The sequence below is a fragment of the Dendrobates tinctorius genome, unplaced genomic scaffold (assembly GCF_039654945.1).
Source record: "Dendrobates tinctorius isolate UK_male_01 unplaced genomic scaffold, ASM3965494v1 ptg000158l, whole genome shotgun sequence".
Taxonomy (NCBI): Eukaryota; Metazoa; Chordata; class Amphibia; order Anura; family Dendrobatidae; genus Dendrobates; species Dendrobates tinctorius.
The window spans coordinates 29,236,144-29,261,711 of record NW_027361825.1 but is presented as its reverse complement, the minus strand read 5'-3'; the positions used below and the strand labels follow the sequence as shown (position 1 = coordinate 29,261,711).

Below are 25,568 nucleotides of genomic sequence, written 5' to 3'. Positions count from 1 at the left end.
TGATTTAGAATGATCAGTCTGATTAGCGATAGCCCACCTTTATAGCTTTCATTCTTCCTTTTAAATAGTTTATTCTCTGCCACAATTAGCTGGCTACTAACAAATAATGCAGCAGCATTTTTATCAGATGCCTTTAATGTTTGAATTTCCTTATTGAAAACATTTATCCGACATTCCAGTATTCTTTTCATTCCTCATATCTGCATGTAATGCATCTAAACATTCAACTTTGTTCTGTGAAATGTCATTCTGCACCTTTAGCTTTGAGTACTGCTCTGCTATCCAACAAGCAGGAAACCCTAAAGCACATTTATTTAAATAGTGCTGTTAATTCTATGGGAAATTACAGACATTATCATCACTGTCCCCAATGGGACTCACAATATAGATTCCCTATCAGTATGTCTTTGGCGTGTGGCAGGAAATTGGAGAACTCGGAGGAAACGCACACAAACACGGGGATAATATAGAAACTCCTTGCAAATGTGTGTCTTTGGTGGGATTTGAACCCAGGACCCCAGTGCGGCAAGGCTGCAGTGCAAGGGCATCACAGTGGCTCAGTGGATAGCACTGCAGCCTTGCAGTGCTGGAGTCCTGGGTTCGAATTCCACCAAAAACAATATCTGCAAGGAGCTTGTATGTTCTCCCCATGTTTGCATGGGTTTCCTGTGGGTACTACGATTTACTCCCACATGCCAAAGACATACTGATAGGGAATTCAGATTGTGAGCCCCATCGGGGACAGTGAAGATAATGTGTGTGAAGTGCTGTGGAATATGTTAGCACTATATAAAAATAAAGATTATTATTAGTGCTAACCACTGACTGCCCGCATTTCAACATTTTCTTCACTGATCTTATTTCCCCCACTGTATGAAGCCTTCTCTTTATGGTAACTTAAATAATTAAATATTGAAAAACCTACGCACTAGAGGGGGTACTTCACTTAGATGGTTGTTGTGAAGGGGATTTTCTTCATCATGAAAAGCCCATATTGATTATATAACTGTATCTTGAATATGCTTTGGTAAACAGCCAAAATGCCAAAACTGGTGTCACTGTCCAAATATTTCTGGACCTAACTGTAGAGTTAAATAGCTTGAAAATAATGAATTTGAGTTAAGAATAGTGGGAGAGAGAGAAAGAAAGCGAGAGTGAGAGAGAGAGAGAGAACGAGAGAGAATTTTCCAGCTCAAAAGTCCGGGTCCCCATTTGTTTTCAATGGGGTTCGGGTTCTAGTTCAAGTTTGAGTATGTTTCTGTTGCTCGAACCAAACTTTGAAATAAAGTTTGGGTTGGGTACAAGAACTCGAACTTCCATGGGTCTACTCATCCTTAGTAAAGAACAAAGATCTTCATTTTATTCATCTGATCTCAATTACATACCCTTGCTTCAAATTTTGTCAGTAGATAGGACAACACTAATCTGATCTCAATTACATACCCTTGCTTCAAATTTTGTCAGTAGATAGGACAACATTAAATTGCCTACAGCTGTGTTCCCCAACTTGCTGATTCACCACTTGGGGGTTTACATCTAAAGTTAAGGGGGTTTTACACATAGCGATATCGCTAACAATATCGCTAAAGCATCACCGATTTGGTGACGCAGCAGCGATATTGCTAGCGATATCGCTATGTGTGATACTTACCTCCGACCGGCACCCCAGCTGTCCATCGCTGATCGCGCGAGATCGCGCAGCTCCATTTCTCGTCGGGCGCTTCCTGCTGGGCTTCCTGCTGGCGCCGACGAGCGACGCGTGGACGCGGACGGAGGACGTCAGGATCGCCGCGTCTGAAAGGTAAGTAATCACCGCTAGATCGCTGCTGCATCACTGTGAGATCTTCCTGTGTGGAAGCTCACTAGCAATCATTTAGTGATGCTCCAGTGATCCTGACCGGGTCATATCGCTGGTTGGGATCACTGGTGCATCGCTAAATGTAAAGGGGCTTTTACTCTCATCCCTCAGCATCTGAAAACTCCAAATCTCAGACAACCATTGTTATTACCTGCCCAGTTGATGAGTTTATTATCTTGAAGGATTCTTTCAACATGGCCAATAGGCTAAGGAACTTTTCATCTTTATATTCAAAGCGCTCACCAAAGACAATGGAACAAATCACATTGGAAACCGCCAAAGTCAACAGATAAGTGGGGTCAAAAGAAGAACCTTGAAAAGAAAAAGTTAGTGACAAATTTAATGAATTTACCTCAAGCTTAGAAAAGTTGTCACTTACCATTTCAGTAAGTATATTTGCGCATAGATTGAAGCTTCAGAGACGGAGTTCTGTGGAAACTGTTTGGGTAAGAATACAAGGAGAGAACAATGGAAAGGACACCATTGTAGGCGTTTACTACAGGACATCTGTGCAACCTCAAGATATACTGTAGATGAACTCTTTATACATCAAATGACCATGTTCTCTAAAAATATGACATAGTGGACATGGGAGATTTCAACTATCCAGAAATTTGTTGGGAATCTCTCTCAGGCAAAACCAGCAGGTCATGAAAATTCTTATATTCGCTTGCTGACAACTTTATCTTCCAAAAGGTAGGGGAGAAAACAAAGGGATCTGCTACCTTGGATCTAGTCCTTATAAACAGGGAGGAAATGGTTGAGGAGGCAAGAGTGGTTGGGACGCTAGGCGGTAGCGACCATGCTATTTTAGAATTTTGGATAACAAGAAGAGGAAGACCTGTGAAGACTCAGAATTCAAGGTTAGATTTCAGAAAGGCAGATTTTAAGGGACTCAGAAAGAGAATCGGAGGGATCCGACGACTTGATATCCTTAAGGACAAAGATGTCCAGGAAGGATGGGAAATTTGAAAAATTAGATTCTCAAAGCACAATCGTTCACCATTCCAAAAAGAGGGAATAATAGGAAACAGTTAAGGAAATCAGGATGGATGAACATAGAGCTTAAACACAAGATAAAAAGGAAGAAATAAATGTTTATCAAATGTGAAGGGGAGGCATACAGTATCTAGAGAAGATTATAATGCAGTCTGCAGAACCTGCAGGGCACAAATCAGATTATCTAAACCTGGCAATGAATTAAGGCTTGCAAGAGACATCAAAAGCAATAAAAAAGTGGTGCCCAAAACTGGACACAATATTCTAGATGAGGTCTGACCAAAGAGGAATAGAGGGCAATAATAACTTCACGTGATCTAGACTGTATGCTTCTGTTAATACATCCCAGAATTGTATTTGCCTTTTTTGCTGCTGCATCACACTGTTGACTCATGTGCAGTCTGTAATCTATTAGTATACACTAGTCTTTTTCACTTGTGCTGTTGCTTAGCCCTATTCCTCCCATTCTGTATAAGCTTTTTTCATTTTTATTGCCCAGATGAAGTGCTTTGCATTTTTAGTTGCATTTTTCTAGTTGAGTCCAGACAACAAGTGTTAATTCATGATCTTTTGATTCATGTTCTGTCAAGGTAAAAGGATAGTTGATCATATGGCGAGATCTGCAGCTCCTCACGTCCAGTCTACTGCTGAGGTAAAAAGAAGAGTAGTGGGCAGTAAGTGCATGAATGTATCACACTTGTCGGTTATTGTAGTGAGAGGTCCTAGGTTGGAGTTGGGTTGAGTCTGACTGTAATCTGAGCACCGGAGCTCTACCACGGTGGCTCAGTGGATAGCACTGCAGCGCTGGAGGCTGGAATTCCACCAAGGACAACATCTGGAAGGAGTTTGCATGTTCTCACCGTGTTTGCGTGGATTTCCTCCAGGTACTCCGGTTTCCTCCCACATTCCAAAGGCATACTGATAGGGAATTTAGATTGTGATCCCTATCAGGGATAGTGATGATAATATGTGCAAACTGTAACTGTTTGGGTTCTGTGGGCAGTGCTTAGGTAATTTTTATGTGATACAGCAATTGCCTTCCCTCATCTATGGACTTGCATGGTAATCATTTGGATTGTTTACATACCTACAAGTGACTATTAGACTGATCAGACTTTACTGCTGCAAATTGTCCATTTTATGCATATTATATGGTGATAGAGGGCATTGTTGTGAATGCATATTTTGAAACACTTATTTATATAAACATTTCTTCTTTTGTATACTGCATGTGTTCTCCACCTGCCCACTTTTGCTCCATTTGTGGTTTTTAATTGTTTTTATTGTACACTTGAATCTCTCTAGCTGTTGTATGTCAATAAAAGCCTTTTTTCACATGAACATTCTGCTGTTGTGTGCATGTTTTCCTGTGTCTCTTTTCTCCCTTTTTTTCATTTAATCTACTTGGCACAGTGTTGCACCCAGTTATCATATTCATGTCATATTTTCCATGGTGCCCACCTATATACATATATATAATATGTGCAAACTGTGAAGCGCTGCGGAATATGTTAGCAAAATATAAAAATAAAGATTATTATTTATTACTAAGCTAGTTACTAGTGATGAGCGAGTATACTCGTTACTCGGCTTTTCCTGAGCATGCTCGGGTGATCTCCGAGTATTTGGATGTGCTCGGGGATTTAGTCTGTGTCGACGTAGCTACATGATTTGCGACTGCTAGACAGCCTGAATACATGTGTGGCATTCCTAACAAACAGGCAATCCCCACATGTATTCAGACTGTCCAGCAGCCACAAATCATGCAACTGAGTCAACAAATACTAAATCTTTGAGCACATCAAAATACTCGGAGATCACCTGAGCATCCTCGGGAAAAACCAAGCAACGAGTATACTCGCTCATCACTAGTAGTAGATCAAAGTATACAGCTTTTGAGTCCTGACTCATGCTGACAATGTAACAGATAAATTACACATGGGATCCATCAAGCTGTGTAGGGATGTGAGGAGTCCATCAAACTGTGTGTGGGGGATGCCGGGGCCATCATACCATATGGAAGGCTGTTGGATGTTTCATACAATTTGTGGGGCTGTGATTTTCATCATACAGTGTGGGGGCTGTGGGCTCCATCATACAGTTGATGGGCTGTGGGGTCCATCATGTAGTGTGGGGGGCTGTGAGTTCCTGAGCTCCATCATACTTTGTGTGAGGGACTGTGAAATCTATCATACTATTTGGGAGAATTTGGGGTCCATTATACTAAGTGTGGAAGCTGTGGGAGTATCATTCTGTGGCGGGTGACTGGGGGCATCATAATGTTGATCAAGGTACAAGGGTTAAATTAAAGGAAAAGTATAATTTATAAACTGTATAAAAAGCAGTAAATTGTATGGTTTTGATTGACGACTACAGGTAAGAATACATGTTACAATATGCCCTATCATAACAATTATTAGCAGTAGCAGTGTGTAAACAGAATTAATTCTGCTCAATAAGTATAATATTAATATAAAATAATAATATGTTAATATTATTGAGCAGAATTACTTTTAGCCAATTGGTTCAGCCCTCCACAAAAGTCCCTCTGGAAAATTAATTGTCCACCCCTGCAATAGTGTAACTGCCAAGACTACAGACTGTTGTAGTTATTGTGTAACTTCCATGCGCAGGGCCTGAATTTAGTATCACCACTTGGATTAAAGACTGTTCCAGTCATCAGGCAGCTGCCAAGCTCAGTTTCTTAATTTTGGCATGTAACCAACTCGCCCTGTGCCTATACAATGCTTTGTCATTTATATGTTTGTGCTTTCAATAAAGATAACCTTTCATCAAATTTTTCATGTTGAACTGGTCACATGATGTAATAGTGTCTTCAGAGCAGAATAAAACATTTTTTTGTTTTACCTCCACAGTAGTGTGGACTTATTAGCTACAATAAATAGCTCCACAGGTTTGTGATATGTACTTGATCTTCAGTGCTCATTTAGGCTGCACAGTCAGGCTGGCAGGACTTGAGGACTCTGGCCAAGTGACCCAGATGACATCATCACAGTTCCTTCTGTACTTCTATTTTGCAGCCTGCTTGTGATTGGTCAGTGTCATACAGGAGGCAGAACTACACACTACCAGTGAGAACTATGAAATCATGCCAACTTGGACTTAACTAAAATTAACTTAATAGGTAGCAAATATTTGATTGTCAATATCTCTGCAACGAGAAACGAAATACAAAAAATGAAAATCATCCCACTTTGCAGCCACTATTACATAGTGTGTCTAGTTGAACACAAAAAATTGGTGAAAGGTCCCTAGTATTGTCCCAAAGTAAAAATATACCTTTAAGTTTCTTAAGCTCATCTCCAAAACAACGTGACTCCTCTTGGATCCGCTCTTCCACACTCCTCTTACCCATGCCAAAATTTCTCATTGTGGTGAGGGAAAATCTTCGGAGTTGCTTCCAGCGCTCACCATTACTGAGAATAACTCCTAAAAACCAAAATTATGCATCATGTTACAATACATTTGATCAGTCTTGTGCATAATGATGTCCACCAATGGATGAACGGAACATGAAGCCAACTACTTTTTATTTTCCAGTCCAGAGATTTATACGCCACTAACTGAGTGCAGCTAAGGATGATTGGTACTTACCATAGCCCTTAAAGAGAAAGTCTGCTGATGGAGTTTTTGCCCTGTTGCTGAAGACATCGGCTCTGTCCACAAGAGCTTCCTTCACTGCATCATATCCATGCAGCACAACAACTGTTTTTGACCCAAGATGGACAGTGAAAATATCTCCATAAACTTTTCCAAGCTATGGGAGTATTAACACACAAAGATGTAGTTAGAGAAATTAAGGCCATATTAAAATGGTTGGCCAAGATTAATAAAGCATGGCTGTTTTTTATTGACACATTGCCATGCCTGTCCTTGTGTTGTGACTGGTATTGCAGCTCAGCTCTTTTTAGCTGCAGCACCACATGACTTGTGGACAGGCGTGACACTAGTTTTGGAATAAGAATCCATGCTTTCCTAATACAGTTCAGGTTTTTAAGAAAAATAAAGAGATAAAAAAGGCTTTAAATGAGTTTTCTCATCTCAGTATATGATGACATATGGTTGCGTTGTCATCAATTAAAGGTGCTGTCCGTGAGTTTTAGATTGATGGTCTTAGGATAGATCAGATCAGTTGAGATGTGCCACTCAACACACTCCCGGCTGTGAGTGTGCAGTCCCCTATTGAGTATTGAGCAAATGTGCAACATTTGGCAGTGGCCACTTTACGGAGCTGTGCTGCATCGCAGCAGAGTACTTCTGGCCTCCACCATCACAGGGAACAGCTGATCAGTGGGAGTCTGTTGAGTGGCACATTCCACTAATCAGATACTGGTGACCTATCCTAAGGAAAGACCATCAATATAAAAGTCTTTGACAACCCCTGTACTGATCACTTGAGTTCTAAACCATAGAACACTGTCTGATCCTGTGGGAAAAAAGGGTCTTAGTGCTGCATCAACTTCATAACTATGCATTCTGCAGTTTTTCCTCTGCACAGCGGGTTTTAGGCCAACTAAGGCAGAGTGGCATTATTCAAGTAAATGGTGGCAATGTTTGTTTCCAGGTGATTAGGGGTGCTGTTGTGATAGCTAAAATAAAAAAAGTGTAATTTGGGCTGACCATCTATAGAAAGAGAATCCATGGTCTAAGGAGTTAGAATGCACTGGGCATTTATGATTAAGAACCTACGGACTAAGGTTTAAACCGTGTTACAGTCTATATACGTGTATTTTTTTCTATAATTTTTTATAGTTAAATTTTTAAAAATACCGTATCTAATAAATGGCAATTTTTTTTTACTGAACCTTGGGATGGGTGCTGGATACATCTTTTCTACTTTCTCTAGGAGTGCTATTGTGTAAGGAAAAAATGTAAAGGGACAATCACTAAAGGGTTAATGCCAACATTGAAGTTCCCAACTATACGAAGGCTGGGACTCCTGGGACCCCCAACATTCCTGAGATCAAGGCTCTAAAATAACCAGCACATTTCAGAACTAGATCCGATCGTAACCAATATAGGTCTGACTTTATAACACAGCTGGGACCCACTGTGTATAGAGCAGGCTCAGCTGCTGAGCGCGCTTATTAAAAATCTTTGCACATCTGCTGTACATGTACAATGACTGTCACTAAGGTGTCCAGCAAATGATACATTATTTTATCTAGTCCAGGATCCGATGGAGTGGTGCATGACAGATCCATTTGTTTTTTGCAATTCTTCAATCATATTACACTCTATCCGATTCTGCAAGAGGCATAACACAATGTTTTATTTTTGCCTTGAGTGCTCCTTTAATTAGTCATCAGAACTGATATAAAAGTTTCACCTTATCCTGTTCCAGTGGCCACGTTGGTTGTCTGCGGCTGTTGTACTGCAAACCTCCTACTTGTTGAATACCTGGCACCTCTACTTATTAGTAGGGCCCAGGTTACACATGCAATGCACAGCATCGTAAAGACGTCACATGGCATGCTAGTCAGAGGAGTCATTGAAGATGTTGTAGGTAGTAGAAGGTTTGCAGTGCTCTGTGACTATGCTCTAACCACTTGGCAGCTGGATCAGCTCACTGTGAATATTTTTGTCTGGCTTTGTAAACCACAGTTTAGGTGTTTCTTAAGCAATAGGGCATTATTAAACAACTGCTATAACAATATTAAGGTACTGTTTGCATATGCTAAGAAATGAGTTAGAATTGGTTCTTGTTGGTCTCACCTTCTTGAATGACATGTGCAGCTCTTTCATGTTTAGCTGTAGAATGTTTCCTAGAAGAGGGAGAGGAGTTGGTCCAGGAGGCATCTTTTTCCGCTTACCATTCTCTGCCCACATAAGAAAAATGAGGCACGTGACACAGAAAACCAAGATTAGGGTCCCGGCACCTGCAAAGTCCATGGTCATGGATAGGTTTCACCAGTGCAACTGCAATTTTGAAAGAATGCAATCAGTCATAGCTCACATTCCAATTAATTTATATATATATATATATATATATATATATATATATACTAGCTGAAGAGCCTGGCATTGCCCGGGCATAGTAACTAACTGTGGTTAGTTATAACAAATTATGATTATATTGTACATAAAAACATTTCACATCATATATTCAACACTACAGATTTGCAACACAAATTAACTAAACAATTGCCTAAGTATTGATAGTATTTTATATTCAGCTCATTCAATAGCATAGTGACAAACAACATTTTTGGTTTTTCCTTTCAGTGCAAAGATGAACAGATTTTTGGCAGTTCCAACTCTTTAACAGGCTACGTAAAATTGACCATAAGAAAAGCATGGAGATTGCAAATCGATCCCTACTGCTTTCAAGGACTGTCCCTGAGCCTTGTTAATGGACATTGCAAATGCCAGTCGAAGTGGAAACTGGAGGTTTTCAAAGTCAAAAGGCAAATCAGATGAAATGAGTGGAATTCTTGGAGTGAAAATGTCCTCTCCTTTGGCACATCCTGTTGCTGAGCTATGCATATAATCCTATCATGTGTGGTACTGTCTGCTGAGCTGTGTATCTAATCCTATCCTCTGTGATACCATCTGCTTAGCTGTGTATCTAATTCTGTCCTGTGTGGTACTGTCTGCTGACCTGTGTATCTAACCCTATCCTGTGGGATACTGTCTCTTGAGCTCTGTACCTAATCCTATCCTGTGTGATACTGTCTCCTGAGCCATGTATCTAATCCTATCATGTGTGATACAGTCTGCTGAGCTGTGTATTTAATCCTATCCTGTGTGTCACTGTCTGCTGAGCTGTGTATCTAATCCTATCCTGTGTGATACAGTCTGCTGAGCTGTGTATCTAATCCTTTCTTGTGTGATGCTGTCTGTTGAGCCGTGTATCTAATCCTATCCTGTGTGTTGCTGTCTGCTGAGCCATGTATCTAATCCTATCCTGTGTGATACAGTCTGCTGAGCAATGAATCTAATCCTATCCTGTGTGATACAGTCTTCTGAGCCGTGTATCTAATCCAATCCTGTGTGATACTAGGCTCCCCCTGCAGTCTGTGTCAGAGGGTGGTCTGTGTTGGCACGGTAATAAATTGTGCTATTTCCAGCTTTACAGAAGGATGATAACACCATAGAAATTATAAGAATAGCAGGCCTCAGTTACCACAACTGTCTACAAGGAAAACTCTTGCTCATAGCAACCAATCACAGCTCAGTTTCTTTTAAACAGCAGCTCTGGTGAAATGAAAGATGCTTAGTGATTGGTTGCTATGTGGAGTAGGTGTGGCCGATACACACACACATAAACTCTTTTATATATATATATATATATATATACACTATATATTTATATGTATATATATATATATATATATATATATATATATATATATACTTACCTTGCAATGTTTACACATCCTATTCCGTCCAGATGTGTCCGGATCCCAGCAGAGGAAGTTCACCGACCACCATATTGGGACACCCAAGAGCTGGTGGTACCAGCCTCTTGCGTCGTACCACCAGCGAAACACCGTCACACCACACACACACACTGTATATGCCGTATGCACCACACACACACTGTATACGTTGTATGCACCACACACACTCACACACTATATACGCCGTACACACCACACACACAGACACACACTCTATACGCCATACGCAGGCTCTTGCACGGTTCCACCAGTGGAAAACTGTTGCGAAAACGCTGCCGCCAGAATCAGCCAAATGATTCATTGACTGCCGCCATCTTTGTACAGGAGGAGCGCATGCGCAGTTTTAATGTGACTGTTGCTGTCTGTCGGCACAAAGAAGGCGGCGTTCTGATTTACTATGCCTGCGTGAATTCCGCGCAGGTGCAGAGAATCATTCGGCTGATCCTGGTGGCAGATGTGTGACGTGCCTACAGGCAGAGGAAGGCGGTCACATTAAAGGGGTTTTCCCTCCACTTTAAAAATTGTCTGTGTCTGACCATTTACAGAGCATACCACATCTCCTGGGCAGGGGAGGAAGCAAAAGATAATACTGACATTACAGCAGGGGATCACAGAGGATTCATTTTGTGAGGTAAAATATTTCACTGACTGTTTTTAAACAATATTTTACCTCACAAAATGCATCCTCTGCGATCTCCTGCTGTAATTACAGTATTGTCTTTTGCTTCCTCCCCTGCCCAGGAGCTGTGGTGTGTTCTGTACATGGTCAGACACAGGAGAACACAGAACAGGATGTGGATAGCACGTGGAGTAGACAGGAGAGAGAGAGTGGATAGGTGGGTGAGCATATGGAGGGGAGAGATTCTCAACACTACAAAGCCTGTCCCCATCATGACATTACCGTCTTTCCAATGCGATAGCATCAAGCCTCCATCTAGTATATACACTCACTGGCCACTTTATTAGGTACACCTGTCCAACTGTGTGTTAAGACTTAATTTCTAATCAGCCAATCACATGGCGGCAACTCAGTGCATTTAGGCATGTAGACATGGTCAAGACAATCTCCTGCAGTTCAAACCGAGCATCAGTATGGGGAAGAAAGGTGATTTGAGTGCCTTTGAACGTGGCATGATTGTTGGTGCCAGAAGGGCTGGTCTGAGAATTTCAGAAACTGCTGATCTACTGGGATTTTCATGCACAACCATCTCTAGGGTTTACAGAGAATGGTCCGAAAAAGAAAAAAAATCCAGTGAGCGGCAGTTCTGTGGCCGGAAATGCCATGTTGATGCCAGAGGTCAGAGGAGAATGGGCAGACTGGTTCGAGCTGATAGAAAGGCAACAGTGACTCAAATTGCCACCCGTTACAACCAAGGTAGGCAGAAGAGCATCTCTGAACGCACAGTGCGTCGAACTTTGAGGCAGATGGGCTACAGCAGCAGAAGACCACACTGGGTACCACTCCTCTCAGCTAAGAACAGGAAACTGAGGCTAAAATTTGCACAAGCTCATCGAAATTGGACAGTAGAAGATTGGAAAAACGTTGCCTGGTCTGATGAGTCTCGATTTCTGCTGCGACATTCGGATGGTAGGGTCAGAATTTGGCGTAAACAACATGAAAGCATGGATCCATCCTGCCTTGTATCAACGGTTCAGGCTGGTGGTGGTGGTGTCATGGTGTGGGGAATTTTTTCTGGGCACTCTTTGGGCCCCTTGGTACCAATTGAGCATCGTTGCAACGCCACAGCCTACCTGAGTATTGTTGCTGACCATGTCCATCCCTTTATGACCACAATGTACCCAACATCTGATGGCTACTTTCAGCAGGATAATGCGCCATGTCATAAAGCTCGAATCATCTCAGATTGGTTTCTTGAACATGACAATGAGTTTACTGTACTCAAATGGCCTCCTCAGTCACCAGATCTCAATCCAATAGAGCATCTTTGGGATGTGGTGGAACGGGAGATTCGCATCAGGGATGTGCAGCCGACAAATCTGCGCCAACTGTGTGATGCCATCATGTCAATATGGTCCAAAATCTCTGAGGAATGCTTCCAGCACCTTGTTGAATCTCTGCCACGAAGAATTGAGGCAGTTCTGAAGGCAAAAGGGGGTCCAACCCCTTACTAGCATGGTGTACCTAATAAAGTGGCCAGTGAGTGTATATATATATATATATATATATATATATATATCCAACAATGTAGACCAGCTCACTCCTGTGAACCACCTGGAACCTCAGCTGACCTGGTTAACTCCGTTGTGCCTGGATCTGGATGTAGGAGTCCATCCATACAAATGTGAACAACGACAAAGCAAAGTCCAGCAATAACGTGAGCAATCCAGGATGCTGTTAAAAAAATTTTTCTTTTTATTCATAAATCCATTAAAATGCAATGGTCCAAGCAGTTCAAAACAGCAATAACGCAGGAAAGTCGTGCAGATAGGACTACGCGTTTCAGCAGTAGAACCCGCCTTCTTCACGGTCCAGAATCGCGTAGTCCTATCTGCACGACTTTCCTGCGTTATTGCTGTTTTGAACTGCTTGGACCATTGCATTTTAATGGATTTATGAATAAAAAGAAAAAAATTTTAACAGCATCCTGGATTGCTCACGTTATTGCTGGACTTTACTTTGTCGTTGTTCATATATATATATATATATATATATATATATATATATATATGAAACAAAGAGAAGCGGACGGCACCGCTGTTACCGTGCTGGGATCAGTAGTTTGCAGCCGGCGGTACGCTCACATCCAGGACCCCGGGTGCTTGACCTCGTAGCAAACCAATCGGACAATCCAAGAGAAAAGGGTCGCACTCAACGGGATAAGTGTGAATGTTTAATGACACAAGATTACATGTCACGTCGGGGATGTGATAACATGAGTGTCAAGGGCTGACAACGGCCGTTTCGCGCTACTCGAGCGCTTCCACGGGTCAAAGTGCAGGGGGAAATGACGGATTCTTATGCAAACCATGTCATCCAGTCACACCTCCTGCACCTGCCGCTGTTAAACAACAATGAAATGAACATAACAGTGGTCAGTGCAAACATATAAAATAGACATACGAATCACCGCTACAGCGGGACAAAGTTAGGACATAGAATGATAAACATCACAAAGACTGCTTACTCATATAAATCGTACACAAATATCTCTATTTTTAAATTAACCTTTACGGATAATTTAAATCTAAAAAATCTACTACTGAAATGTAGATCTAAAGACTACCCCGCACTGGATATTAAACAATATATTTGTGGAGACATATATTTGTTTAATATCCAGTGCGGGGTAGTCTTTAGATCTACATTTCAGTAGTAGATTTTTTAGATTTAAATTATCCGTAAGGGTTAATTTAACAAGCCCTTGACACTCATGTTATCACATCCCCGACGTGACATGTAATCTTGTGTCATTAAACATTCACACATATCCCGTTGAGTGCGACCCTTTTCTCTTGGATTGTCCGATATATATATATATATACTCTAGAGCAGGGATCCCTCGTCGCTGTCTGCCAGCTTAGTGCATTAGTACCAGGTTTACCAAACAGCTGTAATGATTAGGTTTCCAGATGGTGACTTTTGTGAGTTGCTTCACACAGAAGAGCAGATCTGACCTTGAAGTTCAGTGATTAAAAAAGTAAGAAGTAAACTGGACACGGGATGAGATTTTGCATGGTACCCCAGATCGATGTCGATTGACAATCATTTTGGATCAAATACTTATTTACCCCACTGTAATAAAATGCATTTTTTGTCTTAAAGTGGTTATTCAGGCTTAAGGTTAAAGTCAGGCTTTTGAATCCTCACAGCGCTTGCACTGTGCGCTGTAAGGATTCTCTGGTGCCGGAGCCGGCGGTCATGTGCTGACTAGATGGACAGGATCTCACTCAGTGCAAGTGTATTGAGTGATACAGGCTGGAAGTAAGCAAATCAAAAGTGTAATAATGCATGATCAAAAAGACGGATATAAATAAACATGATAAGGCTGAAAACATCACCCTGTCCAACAGAAATTGAGCCACCATACAGCTCCATCAGCAGAAAAATAAAAAAGTTATAGCTCTCAGAATAAAGTGATGCAAAAATAATTATTTTTTCTATAAAATATTTTTAATTGTATAAAAATGTCAAAACATATAAAAAATTTAAATGAGGTATAGCTGCAATCATACTGACCCGAAGAATAAAACTGCCTTACCAATTTTAACACACACGAAGCGGTATAAAACCCCCCCAAAAAAAATAAATTCATGAATTGCTGGGTATTCTCATTCTATCTCCCAAAAATCGGAATAGAAAGTGATCAAAAAATGTCATGTGCCTGAAAATTGTACCAATAAAAACGTCAACTCATCCCGCAAAAAACAAGACCTCACATGGATCTGTGGGCCAAAATATGGAAAAATTATGGCTCTCAATAAATAGTGGTGCAAAAGTTTTTTTTTTGCAATAAAAAGTGTCTTTTAGTGTGACAGCTACCAAAAATGGAAACCCGCTATAAAGCCTCTTTCACACGTCCTGATATTTCCAGTACCAGAGATGTCAGTGTCTGAGTGTGTATTACGTGTGGCACACGTGTGACATGCGTGTGCCGCATCAATAACACACAGATGGGCACCAGGGAAAAAGCATTGCAGTAAGTTCTGTTCCCCGGCGCTGGGTGCTGAACAATCATTCTCCCCTGCTCTGCTGGTGATCGGCGCAAGCAAGGGCGAATAATTAGACTTATATTTAAGTAATAAAAGAATACAGCAGGCGGCGGCTGATGGGACTATTACTCTCATCAGCCTACCCCTGCTGCTGCTAATAACATTGACAGCAGGAGCGACTGATGGGGATATTCATCAGCCGGAACCTGAGCTATAAATAGGTAAATAAACGGAAAAAATGGTGTGGGTTCCCATGTACATTTGTGGCCAAAAGTATTGACACCCCTGCAATTCTGTCAGCTAATACTCAGTTTCTTCCTGAAAATGATTGCAAACACAAATTCTTTGGTATTATTATCTTCATTTAATTTGTCTTAAATGAAAAAACACAAAAAGAATTGTCCTAAAGCCAAATTGGATGTAATTCCACACCAAACATAAAAAAGAGGGTGGGCAAAAGTATTGGCACTGTTCGAAAAATCATGTGATGCTTCTCTAATTTGTGCAATTAACACCACCTGTAACTTACCTGTGGCACCTAACAGGTGTTGGCAATAACTAAATCACACTTGCAGCCAGTTGACATGGATTAAAGTTGACTCAACCTCTGTCCTGTGTCCTTGTGTGTACCACATTGAGCATGGAGAAAAGAAAGAAGACCAAAGAACTGTCTGAGGACTTGAGAAACCAAATTGTGAGGAAGCATGAGCAATCTCAAGGCTACAAGTCCATCTCCAAAGACCTGAATGTTCCTGTGTCTACCGTGCGCAGTGTCATCAAGAAGTTTAAAGCCCATGGCACTGTGACTAACCTCCCTAGATGTGGACGGAAAAGAAAAATTGACAAGAGATTTCAATGCAATTTTGTGCGGATGTTGGATAAAGAACCTCGACTAACATCCAAACAAGTTCAAGCTGCCCTGCAGTCCGAGGGTACAACAGTGTCAACCCTTACTATCCGTCGGCATCTGAATGAAAAGGGACTGTATGGTAGGAGACCGAGGAAGACCCCACTTCTTACCCTGAGACATAAAAAAGCCAGGCTAGAATTTGCCAAAACTTACCTGAAAAAGCCTAAAACATTTTGGAAGAATGTTCTCTGGTCAGATGGGACAGAAGTAGAGCTTTTTGGGCAAAGGCAACAACAAAGAACACGGTCCCTACAGTCAAACATGGCAGAGGTTCCCTGATGTTTTGGGGTTGCTTTTCTGCCTCTGGCACTGGACTGCTTGACCGTGTGCATGGCATTACGAAGTCTGAAGACTACCAGCAAATTTTGCAGCATAATGTAGGGCCCAGTGTGAGAAAGCTGGGTCTCCCTCAGAGGTTAGGGGTCTTCCAGCAGGATAATGACCCAAAACACATTTCAAAAAGCACTAGAAAATGGTTTGAGAGAAAGCACTGGAGACTTCTAAGGTGGACAGCAATGAGTCTAGACCTGAATCCCATAGAACACCTGTGGAGAGATCTAAAAATGGCAGTTTGGAGAAGGCACCCTTCAAATATCAGGGACCTGGAGCAATTTGCCAAAGAAGAATGGTCTAAAATTCCAGCAGAGCATTGTAAGAAACTCATTGATGGTTACCGGAAGCGGTTGGTCGCAGTTATTTTGGCTAAAGGTTGTGCAACCAAGTATTAGGCTGAGGGTGCCAATACTTTTGTCTGGTCCATTTTTGGAGTTTTGCGTGAAATGATCAATGTTTTGCTTTTTGCTTCATTCTCTTTCATGTTTTTTCATTTAAGACAAATTAAATGAAGATAATAATACCAAAGAATTTGTGTTTGCAATCATTTTCAGGAAGTAACTGAGTATTATCTGATAGAATTGCAGGGCTGTCAATACTTTTGGCCACAACTGTATTTTCTATAAAAAAGCAAGGCAAAACTCACAGCTGGGGGCTACAATCCTCAGCTGTCAGCTTCAGTAAGGCTGGTCATCAAGAATAGAGGGGTCCCCATGCTGTTTTTTTTAAATTATTTAAATAAATAATTTTAAAAAATGGCATGGGGTCCCCCTATTTTTGACATCCAGCCTTGCTAAAGCTTATAGCTGGGGGCTGGTATTCTCAGGTTGGTAAGGGGTCATGGCTATTGACCTCCCTATCCTAAAAATAGCAGCCCACAGCTGCCCAGAAAAGGCACATCTATTAGATGCGTTAATTCTAGCGCATTGCCTTGCTCTTCTCACTTGCCCTGTAGTGGTGGCAAGTGGGATTCATATTTGTGGGACTGATGTCACCTTTGTATTGTCAGGTGACAACAAGCCCACGGCTTAGCAATGGAGAAGCGTCTATGAGACACCTATGCATTACTAATCCTATAGGTGTGTTGTAAATAAACACACAGCCAGAATAAAGTCCTTTAATTGAAAAAATGACAGAGACTCCTTTAATAATCTTAATTTAACCATACTTACAACCTCGCCTAATTCCACCGAAACCCTCCTTCTCCTGTAATCAAAGTAAAATTCTCAGGATCCTGTCAGCGCCGGCTGACTGCCGTGGCTGAGCAAGGAAACTCACTCAGACTATGGGAGAGCCCGGGGTCCGCTACTGCAGGGAAAGTTCTGAGAACAGGACCTGCGACACTAAAGGTAGAAAAGAGTACAAGGACCTACGATCATGTGACCACAGGGGGCGTGGCTTAGCATACTGCTGCAGGAGATAACTGTAGGATTCTATTACAGGATTCCTGGAGAAAAGACTAGGGAAACTCAGGTCAAACGGGGGGTCATACACAGAGAGGGCGACGTGGTACCAGAGGGGCAAGCAGAGAATAGTCAGAACGTAAACAATGAATCATACACAGAGATAGAAACGCAGTACAAGGGAGGCAGTTAGAGAGTAGTCAGGTCCAAGGCAATGAGTCATACACAGAGATAGCAATGCAGTACAAAAGGAACAGGCAGAACTCGTAACTGGGGCAGATCCGGATCAAAACCAAACAAGCATAAAGTATCACAGTCACAAAGCACACCAGGGTCACAAACACTCGGCCAAGGATCTGAGTATAAGCGACGAGGAATGAGCCCACAATGAGGCTATAAAAAGCCTCCCAGAATCTCAGAGTGAGGCCATCCAGATTAACCTCTGAACTACCTAATCCCATGAACTAAGCAGATCATGATAAAAATAAAAAACAACAATATACCGTACCTGTCCGTCGTTCTGTCCCACACTATAATCAATGTTTGGGAGATAATTAGTTTTCAACCTCGATGGTGCCAAGATGCGACCATTCAGGCTGAGAACCACTGGTGAATGAGCTGCTGGGAGCGCAGCATCAGTAACCGGGGGTGACATCATAGAGGTTACATCTGGTCACTGAGGCTCCGTTCCAAGCCGGGCTGAACTGCGGTGACTTTGGTGAGATCCCCGCTAGCACCGTGAGCGCTCACGGTGCTAGCTGTGATCTTAAGGATCTCACTGCAGCTCAGCCTGGCTGCGAATGCAGCCCAGTGACTGGAGAAAACCCCTATAATGTCGCCCCTGGTTACTGATTCTGCATTCCCAGCAGCTCATAGCTCATTCACCAGTGGTGTTCAGCACCCTGTGCTGGGGAACAGCGCTTACTGTAACGATTCTTTCCATACATGTCACATGGATGACATCCAAGTGTGTGGGACATTTTGTGGCCCGTGCTGACATTAAAAAATTAACATGTTAACGGGTTTTGTCCAAGGACACACGGTTCGCAGACCCATTCACTTGAATAGGCAAATTGCGCTCCGTTCCTCCTGAGTCTCTCCGTACGGCTAAGTAGTACTGCACAGCCACATATTGGGTATTATCACATTCACTAGAAATTGTGGTACAAATTTTAGTGCCATTTTTACCTACTTCTTGTGTGAAAAATGTAAAATCTTTGGCTAAAACAAACTTTTGGTGGTAAAAATGTAGTTATTTTGTCTTCACTACCCAATGGTATAAAATTCTGTGACACCCCCATGGTGTAAATATGATTACTGCACCCCTAGATGAATTCAATGAGAGGTGTAGTTCGTAAAATGGGGTCACCTATGGGGGTTCTGCTGTTCTGGCACCTCATGAATAGGGTTGAGCGATACCATCCGATATTCAAAAGTATCGGATCAGAATGGATCGGCCCGATACACAAAAAAGTATCCGGTATCGCCGATTCCAATTCCGAAACCGGAAGTCCCATTAAAGTCAATGGGACAGAAATATCGGAATTAAAAAAACCCTTTTGGGAGGGGGGAAGAGTGTGGGCGGTGCATGGGCGGACACTGTGCGTGTCTGTGTGTGCGGGCGGGGTCTGTGCAGGCTGTTGGTGGTCTGTACGGGCCTGTTTGGGACCTGTGCCGGCAGACGGTGGTCTGTACGGGCCTGCCGGGGGCCTGTGCCGGCTGTCGGTGGTCTGTACGGGCCTCTCGGGGGCCTATGCCGGCTGTCGGTGGTCTATGCCGGCTGCCGGTGGTCTGTAACAGCCTCTGGGGGGCCTGTGCCGGCTGTCTGTGGGCCGTGCCGGCTGCCGGGGGCCTGTGCCGGCTGCCGGTGGTCTGTGCGGGCCTGCTGGGGGTCTTGTATGTGTGCAGGCATCGTCTGATGAGACTAAAAGTCCCATCAGGTGATGCCTGCTACACTGACAGTGATTGACACATTTGCCAATGATGGGACAGTAGTAGTCCCATCATCCGGCTGATGTGTTGAATGTAAAAAAATATACACTCACTGGCCACTTTATTAGGTACACCTGTCCAACTGTGTGTTAAGACTTAATTTCTAATCAGCCAATCACATGGCGGCAACTCAGTGCATTTAGGCATGTAGACATGGTAAAGACAATCTCCTGCAGTTCAAACCGAGCATCAGTATGGGGAAGAAAGGTGATTTGAGTGCCTTTGAACGTGGCATGATTGTTGGTGCCAGAAGGGCTGGTCTGAGTATTTCAGAGACTGCTGATCTACTGGGATTTTCACGCACAACCATCTCTAGGGTTTACAGAGAATGGTCCGAAAAAGAAAAAAAATCCAGTGAGCGGCAGTTCTGTGGCCGGAAATGCCATGTTGATGCCAGAGGTCAGAGGAGAATGGGCAGACTGGTTCGAGCTGATAGAAAGGCAACAGTGACTCAAATTGCCACCCGTTACAACCAAGGTAGGCAGAAGAGCATCTCTGAACGCACAGTGCGTCGAACTTTGAGGCAGATGGGCTACAGCAGCAGAAGACCACACCGGGTACCACTCCTCTCAGCTAAGAACAGGAAACTGAGGCTACAATTTGCACAAGCTCATCGAAATTGGACAGTAGAAGATTGGAAAAACGTTGCCTGGTCTGATGAGTCTCGATTTCTGCTGCGACATTCGGATGGTAGGGTCAGAATTTGGCGTAAACAACATGAAAGCATGGATCCATCCTGCCTTGTATCAACGGTTCAGGCTGGTGGTGGTGGTGTCATGGTGTGGGGAATTTTTTCTTGGCACTCTTTGGGCCCCTTGGTACCAATTGAGCATCGTTGCAACGCCACAGCCTACCTGAGTATTGTTGCTGACCATGTCCATCCCTTTATGACCACAATGTACCCAACATCTGATGGCTACTTTCAGCAGGATAATGCGCCATGTCATAAAGCTCGAATCATCTCAGATTGGTTTCTTGAACATGACAATGAGTTTACTGTACTCAAATGGCCTCCTCAGTCACCAGATCTCAATCCAATAGAGCATCTTTGGGATGTGGTGGAACGGGAGATTCGCATCAGGGATGTGCAGCCGACAAATCTGCGCCAACTGTGTGATGCCATCATGTCAATATGGTCCAAAATCTCTGAGGAATGCTTCCAGCACCTTGTTGAATCTCTGCCACGAAGAATTGAGGCAGTTCTGAAGGCAAAAGGGGGTCCAACCCGTTACTAGCATGGTGTACCTAATAAAGTGGCCAGTGAGTGTATATATACATACTACATACATACTACATATATACTACATACATACTACATATATACAACATTCATACAACATACATACATACTACATATATAGTACATTCATACATACATACTGCATACTACATATATACTACATTCATACAACATACATATATACTTCATACATGCTACATATATACTACATTCATACAACATACATATATACTTCATACATGCTACATATATACTACATTCATACAACATACATATATACTACATACATGCTACATATATACTACATTCACACAACATACATATATACTACATACTACATACATGCTACATATATACTACATTCATACAACATACATATATACTACATACATGCTACATATATACTACATTCTTACAACATACATATATACTACATACTACATACATGCTACATATATACTACATTCATACAACATACATACATACTACATACATGCTACATATATACTACATTCCTACAACATACATATATACTACATACATGCTACATATATACTACATTCCTACAACATACATATATTCTACATACTACATACATGCTACATATATACTACATTCATACAACATAAATATATGCTACATACATGCTACATATATACTACATTCATACAACATAGATATATAAAACATACATGCTACATATATACTACATTCATACAACATACATATATACTACATACATGCTACATATATACTACATTCATACAACATAGATATATAAAACATACATGCTACATATATACTACATTCATACAACATACATATATACTACATACATGCTACATATATACTACATTCATACAACAAGCAATATACCCCCTGATTCGCAGAAATCCACGAGTGTCCCACGCCGATTTCCTGTGTAGAACAGCAGCATCAGCTGATGCGACCGCTCTCTAGGGGCTTCAATAATCCAATGACTGAAGGTAGGCATCCTTCCGCACTGTATTCCTCCGCCACTGTAAAAAAATAGTCCCTAGTCTCACTTTATGGCAAAAGCTGTGTGAGAAAGTTCCCACGCAGCTTTTGCCATAAAGTGAGACTAGGGACTATTTTTTTACAGTGGCGGAGGAATACAGTGCGGAAGGATACCTACCTTCCGTCATTGGATTCCTGGAGTCTCCTAGAGAGGGGTCGCATCAGCTAATGCTGCTGTTCTCCACGGGAAAACGGCGTGGGACACTCGTGGATTTCTGCTGATCAGGGAGTATATTGCTTGTTTGTTATTTTCTAATTTCTTTCATAGATGACACTGGCTTCGGGGATCAAAGTGACAAGTAATGGTGAGTATGTACTCTATGTTATATGGACTGTATGTCTATATGTATGTATTGTATGAATGTATGAATGTATTGTATGCAGTATGTATGTAGTATGTATGTATGTAGTATATATCTAGCATGTATGTAGTATATATGTATTTTGTATGAATGTAGTGTATATGTAGCATGTATGTAGTATGAATGTAGTATATATGTAGCATGTATGTAGTATGTAGAATATATGTATGTTGTATGAATGTAGTATATATGTAGCATGTATGTAGTATATATGTATGTTGTATTAATGTAGTATATATGTAGCATGTATGTAGTATGTATGTATGTTGTATTAATGTAGTATATATGTAGCATGTATGTAGTATATATGCATGTTGTATGAATGTAGTATATATGTAGCATGTATGTAGTATGTATGTATGTTGTTTGAATGTAGTATGTATGTAGTATGTTTTTTTTTTTTCATTCAACACATTAGCTGGATGATGGGACTACTACTGTCATTGGCTAATGTGTCAATCACTGTCATTGTAGCAGGCATCACCCGATGGGACTTGTAGTCCCATTGGACGATGCCTGCACACACACAAGAACCCCGGCAGGCCCGCACAGACCACCGTCAGCCGGCACAGGCCCCTTGCAGCCGGCACAGACCACCGACAGCCGGCACAGGCCCCCGAGAGGCCCATACAGACCACCGGCAGCCGGCACAGGCCCCCGGCAGCCGGCACAGACCACCGACAGCCGGCACAGGTCCCCGAGAGGCCCGTACAGACCCCCCACAGTCGGCACAGACCGCGCATTATGATGCGCACAGACCGCGCATCATGATGACATCATTTCAGCAGCCAATCACAGCCACAACAGCAGCTCATTGCATTATGGGGACTTCCGATACCGGTATCCGATATTGAAAAAATATCGGTACTTGGTATCGGAATTCCGTTACAGTGAATATCGGCCGATACCCGATATTTGCAGTATCGGAATGCTCAACACTACTCATGAGCTCTCCCAGTGGGTCATGGCACCTGCAAACCTGGTGCTCCTTGCCTTCTAAGCTTTGCACTGTCCCTGAAAACTATTTCCCTGTTATATGTAGGGTATTGGCACACTCAGGAAAAATGGAACTCAGTTTGTTGCAAAAAAAAAATTTCCTATTAGCCCTTAGAAAAATTAAAAACTTGGGGCTAAAACAACATTTTAGTGGTAAAAATGTAATTTATTCTTTCTTCACCGCTCAGTGGTATAACATTCTGTGTGGCATATGTGGTGTTAATATGATCACTGCACCCCTATATGAATTTATTGGGGAGTGCAGTTTGTAAAATTCATCCATATATAGGGGGTTTCTGTTCTTCTGTCACCTCAGGGGCTCTGCCAATGTGACATGGCACCCTCAAACCATTCCTGCAAAATCTGAACTTAAATTTTGCACCTTTTCCCTTCTGAGCTTTGCACTGTGCCTCAAAAGTAGTATTACCCTACATATCATACTCAAAAGAAATTGCACAGCAACTTTTGGGGTCCAATTTCTCCTGTTATCTCCTGATTAAACAAAAAGTAGGGGGCAAAAACTTCATTCTTATGGAAAAAATTTGATTTTTTTTAATTTTACGGCTTTACGTTATAAACTTTTTGTGAAGCCCTTGGGGGTTCAAAGTGCTCACCACACATCTAGATAAGTTCTTTGGGGGCTATAGTTTTCAAAATGGTGTCACTTGTGAGGGGTTTCCACTGTATAGGCACATCAGGGGCTCTCCAAATGCGACATTCCAGCCAATTTTGCGTTGAAAAAGTCAAACGGCGCTCCTTTCCTTCTGAGCTCTGCCATGCACCCAAACAATGGTTTACCCCCACATATGGGGTATCAGCGTCCTCAGGACAAATTGCACAACAATGTTTGTGGTCCAATTTCTCCTGTGCCCTTGGGAAAATAAAAAAAAATTGGATCTTAAGTAAATTTTTTGTACAAAAAAGTTAAATCTTCATTTTTTTAAAAACATTCCAAAAATTCCTGTGAGGCACCTGAAGGGTTAATAAACTTCTTGAATGTGGTTTTGAGCACCTTGAGGGGTGCAGTTTTTAGAATGGTGTCACTTTTGGGTATTTTCTATCATATAGACCCCGCAAAGTGACTTCAAATGTGATATGTTCCCTAAAAAAAGTGGTGTTGTAAAAATGAGAAATCGCTGGTCAACTTTTAACCCTTATAACTTCCTAACAAAAAAATTTTGGTTCTAAAATTGTGCTGATGTAAAGTAGTCATGTGGGAAATGTTACTTCTTAAATATATTGTTTGACATACCTCTGTAATTTAAGGGCATGAAAATAAGTTGGAAAATTGTGAAATTTTCTAAATTTTTTCTAAATTTCCTTTTTTTCACAAATAATCGCTATTCATATCAAAGAAATTTTACCACTATCATGAAATACAATATGTCTTGAGAAAAAAAAGTCAGAATCACCGGGATCCATCTAAGCGTTCCAGAGTTATTACCTCATAAAAGGACAGTGGTTAGAATTGTAAAACTTGGCCTGGTCATTAACATGCAAACCACCCTCGGGGTAAAAGGGTTAATCTTACCTGTACCTTTTAGAAAACCTACTGTATGTTGCCTCGCCGTGTCCTTAAATTTGTCCGTGGGCTTGTGCACTGCAACTTGTATATCAGCACTGTCGGAATTACGAAATACGATACAAAGCACGTTTGCACCTCCCCCATTGTGCAAAGTTCTTTAGTCTAATAAGCAGCAGGACCTCTCCACCCTCTCATTTACTGAGTCATGTAAGTCAGTTTTCAATACAGCAGTTAACTCCTTGTCAGACAGTCGTCTGTCGGGAGGTTCTTTAATCGACTTTCTTACAAATTGTTATTAATGGTATAACTTTCATTAGTAGTCAGTAACAGTCACACAATCTAACTTTTCCAGGTGGCAGCAAGCAGGTCCTCCAGTCTTTACTTCATACTGCATTATCATACTGTGGTGAAGAACTATGGATGGGATTCAGGTGTTCAAGTCAAAACCTAGCCCAATGGGAGCAGAACTGGGCAAACTTAAAGCGGCCCGAAAAGTGGCCCCCAAAAGCATTTATACTTAAATAATAACAAGCAGAGCAGATATTCACCCTCGATGAGTCCAGTGCCTGTTCTACATGGCTGTTCTTGTCTCTGTGGTTTGGCGTCAACAATAACATCATTAGTTGCAGCGGTGATGTGGGCTGTAGTTGTAACGTCACTGCTGACACAAGAACACATAAATGAAAGCAATGGCGAAAAGCCAAGGCTGGACACATAGAAAAGTGAGTACAGCACCTGTTCTGTTTGCTATTTTACATGTATAAATATATTTGCAGGCCCATTAAAGCCACCAGACCCCTAATGCAAGAAATTAAGA

At 41.8% G+C, this 25,568-nt stretch overlaps 1 protein-coding gene across 3 annotated transcripts in view; it reads right to left on the bottom strand.

Annotated features, from left to right (window-relative positions):
* Positions 1-24,882, bottom strand: part of LOC141052032 (cytochrome P450 2C18-like) — a 95,260-nt gene extending 70,378 nt beyond the window's left edge. For 2 of the 3 annotated variants that reach the window (XM_073549209.1, XM_073549211.1), the window contains exons 1-5: positions 24,764-24,882; positions 8,594-8,797; positions 6,473-6,635; positions 6,158-6,307; positions 2,010-2,170 (exon numbers count right to left, since the gene is read on the bottom strand). In XM_073549209.1, coding sequence (XP_073405310.1) covers positions 2,010-2,170; positions 6,158-6,307; positions 6,473-6,635; positions 8,594-8,776 — 657 coding nt within the window. In that variant the 5' untranslated portion in view covers positions 8,777-8,797; positions 24,764-24,882. Of the gene's footprint in view, positions 1-2,009; positions 2,171-6,157; positions 6,308-6,472; positions 6,636-8,593; positions 8,798-24,757 lie in introns of all 3 variants that reach the window. The other variant, XM_073549210.1, reaches the window with a different exon arrangement.
* Positions 24,883-25,568: the final 686 nt, after the last annotated feature.